This window comes from Excalfactoria chinensis, chromosome 12 (genome assembly GCF_039878825.1).
Source record: "Excalfactoria chinensis isolate bCotChi1 chromosome 12, bCotChi1.hap2, whole genome shotgun sequence".
NCBI lineage: Eukaryota > Metazoa > Chordata > Aves > Galliformes > Phasianidae > Excalfactoria > Excalfactoria chinensis.
In genome coordinates, this window is record NC_092836.1 from 1,430,253 (window position 1) to 1,442,567 (window position 12,315).

General features: G+C 42.6%; 1 protein-coding gene across 2 annotated transcripts in view; it reads right to left on the minus strand.

The window, feature by feature from the left end:
• ITPR1 (inositol 1,4,5-trisphosphate receptor type 1) overlaps positions 1 to 12,315 on the minus strand; it is a 151,040-nt gene that overhangs the window by 12,921 nt on the left and 125,804 nt on the right. For both annotated transcript variants that reach the window (XM_072347531.1, XM_072347530.1), the window contains exons 54-59: positions 11,706 to 11,870; positions 10,294 to 10,489; positions 8,798 to 8,899; positions 6,986 to 7,125; positions 5,459 to 5,624; positions 4,574 to 4,734 (exon numbers count right to left, since the gene is read on the minus strand). In XM_072347531.1, coding sequence (XP_072203632.1) covers positions 4,574 to 4,734; positions 5,459 to 5,624; positions 6,986 to 7,125; positions 8,798 to 8,899; positions 10,294 to 10,489; positions 11,706 to 11,870 — 930 coding nt within the window. The remainder of the gene's footprint in view (positions 1 to 4,573; positions 4,735 to 5,458; positions 5,625 to 6,985; positions 7,126 to 8,797; positions 8,900 to 10,293; positions 10,490 to 11,705; positions 11,871 to 12,315) is intronic.

Here is a 12,315-nt window from a genome sequence, read left to right on the forward strand (position 1 = left end):
ATAAATGGTTCATTTTCAAATGACAACACAATCCAATTTAAAGTTCAGGGCTTGGCGCTCCAGATCAGGACATGTGAGCTTGGGCAATCCCTTACAGCGCTCTGCCACGGTGTTGTAACAGAGGTTAATGACATGTATTCTTGGCACCACACTAGATGAGGGTTTCTGGAAATTGCAAGAGCTAGTTAGGAAGTTTTGTGTTACAAACTCTTCCAAGTCTTCTTTTTAAACTGTTAATATGCATATCTGCCTGCATAAAACCACTCAGCTCTTACCTGCACTGCTCTGAAGGTATATATGCAAATCCACATTTTAGCGCATGCAAGAGTTCTGCATGCAAATATTTGCCCATGCAGGAGACAGCGTATTGCAGCTGCACATGCAGCAGCTTGTGAATGCAGAGAAGCATGATGTGGAGACGTGCTTCTCTGTGTATTGAGCTTCACAGGGAGAATTCATTTTTTTTTACATATGATAAATGCCTGCAAACAGCTGTTTGTACAGAGCTGCACAAGGCTGGGAGGACGGCTGTGCTGAAGGGGTGGATACCAGCAGGGCCACGGCAGCAACTGGGGGCAAATGCAGAAAACTGTAAGAAGAAGTTCTCAAGCCTGAGAGGATGGGCAGATAAGACACTTAAATGAATTAACCTGTAGGGAGTTGCACCAAGTTCACATTAGTCATTTGGGTGTGGATGTCAGTGTCTGGCCAACACGATAAGCGGATCCCCCCACCTCCTACACACATACTATTATTCAGACATCACCTGATCTTCCCTGGTGACTACAAAGCAACACAGCAGCTGAACCATATGCCTTTGTTCCTGGGAAACACAAGATGCACTGGACTACCAGCTCTGCAGCACCATTAGCATACCTCCCAGATAACTACTTTTCAAAAGACATTGATCCATCTTAAAGCCTCGCTATCTTAAGTGCACATCTGCAGTGATTTAGCCAGATGAACACAAGCTAGGTCATCAGAAGGGCTTCAGAAACGCTACAAATTAAAGCTCATCTCTGTCACCACCAGAGGCTGTTCTCATATCCTAGGGTACTTTCCGTGCTATTGCATACATCTTATGAGACTGTTCAAGAACGTGCTTTGAAGGTGATCTGCTTCATGCCAAGCTTCTGCATGCCACCTCCTGAAAACCATAAACTTATCAACCTTGGAAGTGCTGGTAAGAACTTCAGGACAGCAGATGATTCACTGCAGTAGCTAGGGTGTGGAGGCAAGCTTAGCTTTACATCAAACAGAAGCAGCCACTGCATCTTCCCCCTTGCATTTCTCCAGCAATTCCCAGCTAAGATTCCTAATATCTCTTGCAAGCTCTACATCACGTATACATAGCAGGCACGTGCTCACCTTATTGGTGAAAGTAAATATCCCTGTTTGTGGGGGTGATGAATTCCAGGGCTCCTATCAAAAACCCTGACTTGTAGCTACATGATGGTGCAGCACGGCTTCCCATGGCACAGCACACAAACAAACAGCTCCACCACCAAACAGAAACCCGAACAAAAGCGATCTGAGAATTACAAGCACAGACTCGGAGCCACACTTGTCTCACGGGACAGAAAAACGTTATAGACAGCACAGTTACAAATCAAAGTCCTGAAACACAGTAAGTTCCATTTTGTCAGATTTGTTGTTTTTTTTCTTACATGTTTTGAACATGCTTATGGTGCTCAAAACACATCTTAAGGTCTGCTTCCAAGTTTGATTATCGATTTGTTTCTGCACATCGCATTTTAATTTGATCAGCCCCTACCCATGAAAACAATCCAAATATCACCACAGACCTGCAGTTAATCATTGATTTTCACAGCTACAAGACACTTTTCTGCCTGGTCAGCTTCCTGCAGGATGAACTCTGGGCAAGATCCAGCTCTGTCGTATCCAGGACAGGGGATAACCTCAAACTTCTTACAATAGACCTTTTTTGTTGTTGTTCTTGTTGTAGAGAAGAGAACATCAACATTCAATATCAACCTTAAGGCTTCTGAATGTTCACTAACTGGCCTAAGTGAAGCTGCCCGGGATTCTTTTGATAGCAGTGTTTAAGATATCCTTAAAGCGCTGTACAGCAGCACTCGGTGCACTTACAGTCTGATGGCAAACCATTTCAGTATCCTAAATTCTGTAGTGCTTTGTTTGTTTGTTTTCTAATGCCCTCTGCTGCTGAAAAAACACAAATATCGAATGGCAATGGCAAATTATTTTTTTCTTTTATTTGTTTTTAACGGTTGCCAAAAGGCAGAAATCCAGGAGGTTTATATGGATATTGTGTTGGGAGTCGGAGCAAAGGTGAAACATATCAAGGCGTACTCTGTAATCACAGGATGACTTGGAGCATTTTATGCTTCCTACTCTCGGCTACTAAAATGGGTATAGGTTTCAGTGAACAATGGTACAGCGTAACAGCCCATGCAAGAAGACTGCCCCATCTGCGTCAGCATCAAAGATGTTAGAGTGCCACCTTCAGTCTGAAAACGTGGGGAAAAAACTCCCTTTTAACTAATCATGAGAAACCCTCAGGAAGGCTTTCAGGGAGAATCTGGGAGCTGCAGATGTCCAACAGCCACAGGTTCCCATTGACACTGTGTACAATACAAAATGAACCACCTCCAGCAGTGCTGAATCCGAATCTCTGGAACCACTGACACCCCGAGGGCTCCTTCTGCACGCCCTGCCCCGCGGTCTGAGTGAGGCAGCCATGCCCCAGGCTACCACCTTTGGCAAAAAGCAGGGCTTCTGACTTCCACACAAGCACTGAAAAGGCCTGATATAGAAAAGCAGTTCACATGATTTACCTTCAGATTTTCTGGAGCGAACAAAGAGCAAGTGAATTATTGCAATATTCAAGAGCAATGGAAAGAATCTGTCTCCAAGGTTCAGACTTAGAAGCCATGCCATGGCAGCCCCAGGGAACACTGCTGAGCAGTGCAGTGTGGGCAGCAGCAGCCCAGGCTCCTCCAGTGCTGCCGTGGCAGAAACTGGTGTGCGAAGCAAACTCACTGCCTGCTCCTCTTCACTGCCTGTACAGTTCCACAATGCTTACAGACAGCATCGCACTGAGACACTGAGAACCCTGAGTTCTCAGTTTAAACCTTCTTCACAAAACACCAAAAGGAAGCACTGCGAGACATACTCAGAGCCCACACCTGGGACACACCGCTGTGCAAAGTCTCACCTGCACGAGGCACGTGGTCTGTGCAGAACTGACCCACATTCCCACGAACACCTGGGAACCACCCACTGCTGACACTTCTACAGATGGGGACTCCAGCAAGTCTTCCATTTTTTAATGCTTATTGCGGTCGCATTTAAGGTTGTTTTTTAGTTCCTAATTTATACTTTGTATCTGAAATAGTAATTTCTTAATCAAATGTTAGCCAGTTCGAGTGCTTTTTTTTTTTTTAATAAAGTATTTTGAATATAATACATAAAACAGTTCTACAAGCAGCAGCACTTTAAAGAGTGCAGTGCTTCCTCCCAAAGCAATGCTTGCAGGCGATACACAGGCAGCTGGGCAGAACAGAAAGCAGCAGCGATGTGCTTCGTTATCTCACTGTGCTAATCCTCCATCAGGTGATTGCTCACAAGATTTCTTTAAGCCCTCATTACAGAGGCAGAAATCCAGAACCAGGACATACACGTTAGTGACCCCGAAGTAACACGACTAACCTCCAGGAGATCTGGAGGGGGGGGATTTGCATTCTGACCAGGCAAATTGCCATGTAACAGGAGGTCGCACCTCCACAGCAAAAAAGGCAGAGGCAGCAGACAAGTATTCTGCTTTTATTTGGCTGAAGGCAAATAAATAACCAGCTAAATGTTCTACATCAGAAACAGCTGATGCTAACCAGCCGGAAGACAGACAAATCAGTAACTGGGGGTTAGGAGCTAATTCCAGGAGCTCTGAACCTGCTGCCTGGCAGAGACACAGCTTTTAACTCGCTCATTAAAAAGCATTACAATCGAGCAGGTATTAATTTTAGTTTCTTGCAGTAATAAGCTAAAATCATATGATGGCAGATCCTCCGAGCCAGTTGAAATCATTTACACTGGGATGGCTCATAAACTGTTCTCTACTTCAGACACTCCAACCTGACAGCGCTCTTTCAAACAGCAGTACATGAGTTTTGAAAACAATGGCTCCTCTTTATCAGATCTAAAACCACAGCGAGTGCCCTGCTGTCACTGCGTGCTGCCACCTGCCTGGGCACACACACGGGGAGCTGCGGGCACTGCGATGCACAGCACTGTGCTGCACTCACAGCCTCCCCACAAGCAGCCCTGCCTGCACCACCCGCTCACAGCACACTGCAACGTGCTGCCACACACACATCATCTTTGGTCGCGTTAACTTGCCAAGTGCATCGTAAGGACATTATCTTTAGAAGGCGCTTCCGAAAAGAAAGGCATTGGATTAAGCCTATTAGCATAGAAGAACTCTTCCTCCAAGTTTGTGCTATAGAATAAATAAAAACACAGAGAACTACATTTACCAGATGTGCCAGTAGATTGGTCTGCGCTAGGAAAGAAATGAAGAGTACTTCAAACTCACCTTGATCATTTCTGCCACGTAACTTTCTGGTCCTGTATATTCCGTTGAATCTTTCACTTTCACTAATACAATAAAGCACAAATAATGCCACATGTTGTGCTCTTCTTTAATGTGCTCTTCAAAGGTGACCGTCTTGTTATCAAACTTATCTCTTTCCAAACCTACAAGAGGGACACATACACAGCTCTTAGTATTTACAAACTGGGACCAAGAAAATGAGCTCGAAGAACAAAGCTTCCACAGCCCGCTGCAGTTGTTAAGTCACAACCATTCTTAAATGAACACCGAATGGCCTAAAGTCTGACCAACAGCCACAGTGCAGTAGGAAGAGAGTGAGAGGGGGTGGGCGGGGAGTAGGCACTGCAAATGCTGCTCACAGCTGGTACACATCACAGAAAACTTTGGGCCAAAAAAATGGTAGCCACCTCGTATGCAGTTCATTGGATTTCAGAAAGCATCTACTATTTTCAGGCAAAATGATACGAAATGCAGCGTTTGCTTTGCAGCAAAATTCCAAAGGTTATTTCTGTCAGTCTACATGCAGCTCAGGCATTGCCCAGCCAGTTACCTGCGCTGGTCTCAGCAGCTAAACTCCAAATCTAATGATGTGAGAAACTTTCAGACAGTTCTCATTGCGCTGCACCCCCCAAAAACATCTGAAGCAAAGGAAAGGCAGGAACTGAAGATTTGAGGGAAATAAACCCCACAGTTTAGGACTGTTTTTAGACTACATTCCCTGTTCCTTCCTCCTGCCAAGCTGCTATGCACATGGAACCCAAGACCAGGGAATGAAAGGTGGGAACAAAGTCAGTAACTCCAGACTTGTTTGCAGCTATCTCTGACTTGGACAGAGTCGCTCTGTATTATGTGTGTTTCTACACTTACCACAAATAAAGCAAGTTGTTTTTAAAATCTCTTCTTTCTTCTGTTTTTCACTCCTTAAATCAGCAAAAGTATCAATGATCACACCAAAAATCAGGTTAAGGACAATAATGATGACCATGAAGAAGAATAACAGATCATATATCACTCTAGCAGCAAAGAGAGGTTCCTGCAAGATACGTATTTTAATTATTAACAACCCAAATACGTGTACAGCGAACCTTTACAATACACTTCCTGCAGTTCAGCAGCAAGAGTATGCTGCCCCACAACCCCTCCCTTCACAGTCTCCATTTTTGATGCTCTCCAATGATATCTTAGAACTCAAAAGCATTAAGTGAAACTCAAGTGCAAGATCACAGAGAAAAGCCAAATTACTCAGCTGAGTACACAGTCACTACCAAGCTGCTCTTTCTGCTTGCTTGGTCCAAGTTTGTGATCTTCTCTCACATGCAGAAGTTTGCCCTCTTCACCCTGCAAGCTGATTCTAATTGTATTTGCACTTAATCTGGTTATACATCAATAACGTATCAGTGTTAATTATAAACCTTTACTGAAATTGAATAGTATTCATTTATCTTACCAAATAAGTAGTTTTGAATGAAACAGGACACTAAAATTAGGCTTAGCACCATTCACATCACATTCATTACCTAACCCCCATTTTCAGAGCCATCCAAGCCAGACGAGCCCTAAACTTTGGTTATGAATTATAAAGCTTTCAAGTCTTTTTAAGCTGAAAATAAGGCCAAATATTAAAGAACACTTTGAAATTGCAGACCATATACTTCTGTTATCTCATATTAACTAAGCAGACACAGGGCAAAAATGAGACTAAAGAGGTCCCCTTTTTCTTGGCTGCAAGGTGTAAAGCATTCACTCCAACCAAGATTGATCCTTTGGTCTCCAATGTGGTTTTGGGGAATGACGAGAGGGAAGAGAACCTGAGACTCCAATAGGTACCATCTGCTTCTGAAACAGCCATGTGGGCTGCTCTGGGTATGAAGGTCTTTGCTCTGCAAGAATGGCTCCAAAGAAGATCCTTCCTTTCCCAAAGTCTCATCTCAGCTCCCTGTTTTACATATCTTACCCTTCCAGCAACATTCCCCACAGAAGCTCATGCCAGTAGCAAGGTAGCAACTAGCATTGCAGCTTTATTCTGCTACTTAATGTTACTCTTTCTCTAGCTCATACCTCTCTTTAATTCTTCTTCAATTCCTGAACTCCCAAAGCACAGACTGTTGGCTACACCTGTTCATTTGGGCCTCATTCTAGACAGCCCTCATGCTGAAAAAGGTCTCATTTACTAAGACAAAAAACACAGTTAAAAGCTTATTTGAACTGGCTGCTGCTTAATTTAATACAACTGAGATTTAACTGTATTACATGGAGAGAAAGCGTGGCTCCTTCTAGTTTGCGATGTCGTCTCTTACATCTGCTTCAAGAGTGTAAATGCATTTTCCCCAGCAGAACCAGATCCCCAGCCCCACATGGTTATCACTCTTACACCCCCATTCAGTGATAATTTACCTCTTTGGATGGTTTCCTGAGCACATCACCTACTCCACCCCCACTCCTGAGCCCATGACTCAGTACAGTAACAATGCACATCAGTAACGTCTCACACGTATGCTCTTTATTCTCTTCCTCCATTTCTTCAGCAATCAGTTCTGTTAACAGAGCAAGCAAAGACACGCATAGAAAGCAAGAAGATCAGTTTTAAGTGATTCTCTCCATTCTTTGCTGGCTCTGCTCTCATTTCCCTTTGCAAAAAGTGCCAGATTTCCAGACAGCACTGCAAACCTCCTTAGCATTTGCACGGAGCAGACCATCAGCAGGTCTCCCACTCTGGCTCCAACCTGCCCTCCTTTCTCCCACCAGCAGAGTTTTCCTTTGTGCTTTAAATGCTGCCTTTGACTCGGTTACATCTCTCTGTTCCTTGTCTATGCATAGCTCTGGATCACCAGATGCCTGTTTATACAGAATCATAGCTTTTTGACAGCTCAGAGGACAAAGTGTTGCCTCTTAAACTCTCCCCTGGTGCCTAACAGATTGCACAGCCTTTGGGCTGCGCTCAAAATGGCAACTTCAGCTCCTCTTTTCCAAATGGCTAAAATACCACTACTTATGGAAACAGCATTTTACAGAAACGTAACGCTAGTTTTTATGACCCTCTCTCCGTTTGGCTGAAGCTTCCAACTTCACTTTTTCAGTTCCAGGGATGCTAGAATTAATTACCTGATTTCATACACTCCCCCTGTACCTATTGGAAGTCTCACGACTTACATTTCAACACAAAATGCTCATGAGTGGATCCCACCTGCCCTCAGCAAGCCTTGGATCGCCCAGAGAAACCCAGAAACATCCCAAACCCAAGAGGGTACAGAAACAGCCAAGATTTGGGTGTCGTTGCTATCTCTGGCCACATAAGACCCTGATACCAAGTTGATTATTTTTGATACAAACACATCTCTGGAGTTCTCCTTTCTGCAACCAGAGTGCATAAAGACAAAGCACTCTCCTCCTGAAGCTGAATAAAGAAGCTATTCTTGTATCTGTGTTGAATCTTAGTTTATTAAAGAGGACACTTGAGCAAAACAGAGCCATCTGCCCTTGAGAGCATGGGCTTGTGGCCATTACTGACCTTTGAAACACTTGGCCATGTAAGAGCTCCACTTGTAAGAAAAATAACGTTGCTCTGTCTGGCTTTCTCAGCCAGCATCATAAATCTCTAAGTAGTAAATTACATTTTCTAGAAAATAAAACTGAGAATTTTCAGCATCCAATCTGAGGCTGGTGATTACGCTACAAGTAATATCTCACATGCACTTTCCTGAGCCCCAAACCTCCCAAAACTACCTTGTGTGCTTAATCCATTGAGTACTTCCTGACATGATATTAAGAACAGTTTCCTTAGTTAACTAGATAGAATAATGCTGACAATAAACAATGTTCTGCTCCATATTTCAGAGTATTATCCTCTGAGATCACATTTAATAGCCTAATATAATAAACTTTGCAAGGACCTAAACTGCATCACCTCCTTTCCAAATTGATAAGGTAGAAAATTAAAGAATCTATCAGTGTTTTATCAAAGTGTGGTTCAGTTTCAAGTTTCTCCCGCTTAAACACTTCATGCAACAGATGTCGTTGCTGCATTAAGTTGTTTTCATTTCACACTGGTCTCACAATAGACTTTCCTGCCCAAATTAGTTTTTGGTGTGTGTTTGTTGTTGTTGTTTTTGTTTTTTAATATTGAAGAATATGTATATTTAAGGTGTTTAATTGAAAAAGGGTGAAAACTCAGGATGGGAGTTAAGAATTGAAAAAGCAGATACTCACGATCCGAAGGAACGATGGAAGAACAGTTCTCACTGCTACCTGCTTTGCACACATCTGAATAGAGAAACTCCCCAGTCATGGTTTCACCTGGTTCTGTTCGATCTAAAAGCAGACAGTGATAAACCGAATGGCTCAATATTTTCTATGCTTTGCAAAGTTACCCCTCAGATATTAAGATAACTCATGACATCATATGCAGTGTTCCATTACTAAGCAGATTTAGAACTGCATATTACCTTAGAGTTAGATGGCCGCAGTACTTTCTGATTCACAAATTCAGTGACTTGAAATTCAAATATAAACTTCTTATTTCTGTGAACTAAAGACTACAGCTGTGTATTTATTCTGAATTAGTTCCAAAGTCGACAAAGTAATTGAAAAGATTCCAAATATATTCTTTTCTCGTATATAGTGAATTTTCAAGGTGACTGAAAACTTGCACTTCAACATCTTGCAAGGATGAAAGCCATCCCAGTGCCACACAGTAATATATCGTAGGCATTGCTCCTGCTTGGTGCCAATGGGAATTAATAAGTCAGTGAGGTCTGTGTCTTCTACAGGGTTGGCAGTAAAATCAGAAAAAAACAGTGGCTACGTCAAATAATGTTTGTCTGAATAACACAAATGTCAGAGAAAACCAAAATGAGAAAGTCAGTACAAGCCCAAACCCAAACTCCTCCTCTAGCCATTTCATTTCTATGCTTCCTGTTCACTGAGTTGTGCACTAGATGCTGTAGGGTGAGAAGAAAAAACAACAACACAACTTTTAACTTACAATAAGCAACAAAGTCAGCACTGAGAAGCCTACAGTGGAATTTAGACTGCAACAAAAAATGGAGAGATTCATACAGCACATAGAAAAGATGAGCAAATCTGATTCTGACAGAGAAGCCACTACTTCACAGGATCACCTCTTCAAAGGTCGCTTCCCTTCATTTATATTTCATGGGGTCATTTCAGATAGAATATTTCTGTGATTCTGTGACTAATTTTTGTTATGTTGAAACTAAGACCCTCCATTAATAGCCAATATAAGCATTCAAGGTCTGGCAAACCACAGCAGAGTTGAATTCCTCTAGTGCAGAGCCTTCCCCATCATAGCCTACCCAAAGCCTGCTTGTAATTAAACTGGGGGAGGGAGTAGGTGTTATCTGAATTAGATATCTCAGCTGCTTTAGGAAACAAAGAGGAAAAGTCTCCAGTTTGTACAGAAAAGCCCAACTGCCATCTCCAGAGCTTCTTCTGCCCCATCTCTCTTATACTGCAGCAGATGCAGCATCTTGCAGAAATTCTCAAAGTAGATTTGGTGGCCATTTGCTCCAGTCAGTTTTATTTTGTTTATTGCATTGAAGTAGAGTTCTTGGTAGGACAAGAAGCTGTCAAACTTGCAAGAGAACCAGGATATCTCACAGAAGGTGGAAGACACTCAGCGTGCCCTGGGGAACAGAAGCCCATTACATTCTTCAGCACTGTCAGAATGAGTCGTCAACACCAACCTGGCAGTAATGTTTCATTGGGGAGCTTGTCTACTTCCAGGATGAAGTCATCTTTGAAGAACAGGTACCCCACTATGGAGAACAGGTACACGAGGATGAGCGCGAGCACAGCGGTCAGGATGATGGAGCGCCCGTTGCGGGTGACGCTCTTGATGACATTCAGCAAGGTCTCCTCTCGGTACACCAAGTCAAAAAGCTGGGACAAAGAACAAACACAAAGGTGTTTCTCACATGTACTACTGATACCACTGGTGGCACATCACCAACGGACAATATTTTCTCCCAAATTAGCACAGTGAAGAACATACGCTGTTTAAATTACTTTATGGTTCTCACTCTGGGTCTGTGACACTTATTGTAGCCCAGTCAGGTTGATGGCTACGTTAGCTGACAATGAGAGGACAAGTATTTGTTAAATGGAACCTATGTCTGTACAGAAAATAACAAATTTGGTTACCAGAGGACGTGGCAGACATCAAATAAAGGGACAAAAATAGAGCTCTGAATGTGATTTAGGGTTTGCTTTAAAAGTGACACATTTTCTCCACCAACACTAGATATACTCCTTTCCTGCCTGTTCTTAGAAGTACTGCACTGCATGCGATAAATTCTGCCCCAAAGAGAAAACAGACACGCCAAGCATCCCTGTCAGTTGTGTAAGGCTCATAGCTACAGAGATGCTCCACAGTTAGCCAAGCACTCAGAAACACGGACACTGCCTTACTTTTATTGCCAGTAATGGACAAAACTATCTTCTAAATGGTATGCCCACAAACTTATTTTTTATACATTAATATATATTTACAAATTAATAACTTGTAGTGTGGTAACACCACAAAAGCTCACAGTTCAGCTACCACTTCCAGATTTTTCAGTCTTTTTTACTTTTTCCTGTGCATGAATTCATGTGACCTTAAGACTTGAAGCTCCACTGGATTGTGATCACTTGGAGTCAAAACAAGGTAAGTTGTCTTATCATCTTAGAAGTCAGATCAGGGTCACAAGCAGTGCCCTTAACCTATGGAACATGTACCTTTGGTGTCTCTGAAGATGACTAACTACCACGAAGGGAAATGCTAAATACCTTTGTTGGAACTGCAGACATTTACTGTAATAACCAATTTTAACAGAATTTAATCTCAAACGTGTCGTGTATAATTTGCCTGAGAACAAAAGTAGACTCAGCTTTTCTTTAAAGAAAGCAGGAAAAGGAGCTACAGCAGGAGGGTCTTGTAGCCTCCCCCAGGGAACACAACCAAAACCACCACCACGCCATTTTCAAGAGTGGCTGCACAACAGCCTTGCAGTAGTCAAACAGAAAGCAAGCAGCGCATGGCATCTAGATACACATGATATGGGGCTTTACAGGCACACAGGAAGAAAAGCATTCTGAGGACAAAATGAAAACCTACCAGCAAACTATAGAAGAATTCATGTACAAAGAGCCCCAGAGCACAAATCAGCAGGTACAGCAGATGATAAAGAAACTCTACGTCCATGATCATTGCCTTGTATCCTCTAGTGAAGGTTCCACAGTTACCCACAAAACTCATCAGAAAAATGATTTTGTTACAAACCTAAGGAAAGATGAAGCATAAATTAGTTATAATGTACAGCCTGCAGGAAAAAAAAAGGGCAGTTTTTCAAAGCAGTGGCAAGTCAGCTACACAGTGATATGAGCAACTGTGCTGAATTGTCTGTTCCCTGATAGTGCTTCACATGTCAGTCAAAAGCAGGCTTGAGTTGTGTTTTCTGCACAGCAGAGACCGAGCCAAAACTAAACACGTTTATAAAACTGACACATGGACTCCACTCTCCAACTTGTTATTAAAGGGCATCAAAACTAAGATTTAAAGGAGTAAAAACACTCCCTTATGCGAGAGAGAAACCTTCCTTGAAAAGAAAACAAAACAAACAAAACCCTCTAAGCTCTTTGCTTTCTGCAATCAAATTACTTTCTAGCCTCCAGCAGCCCTTACATTTCCAAAACTCTCAAACAGCCCCTACTGCTTGCTAATAAGT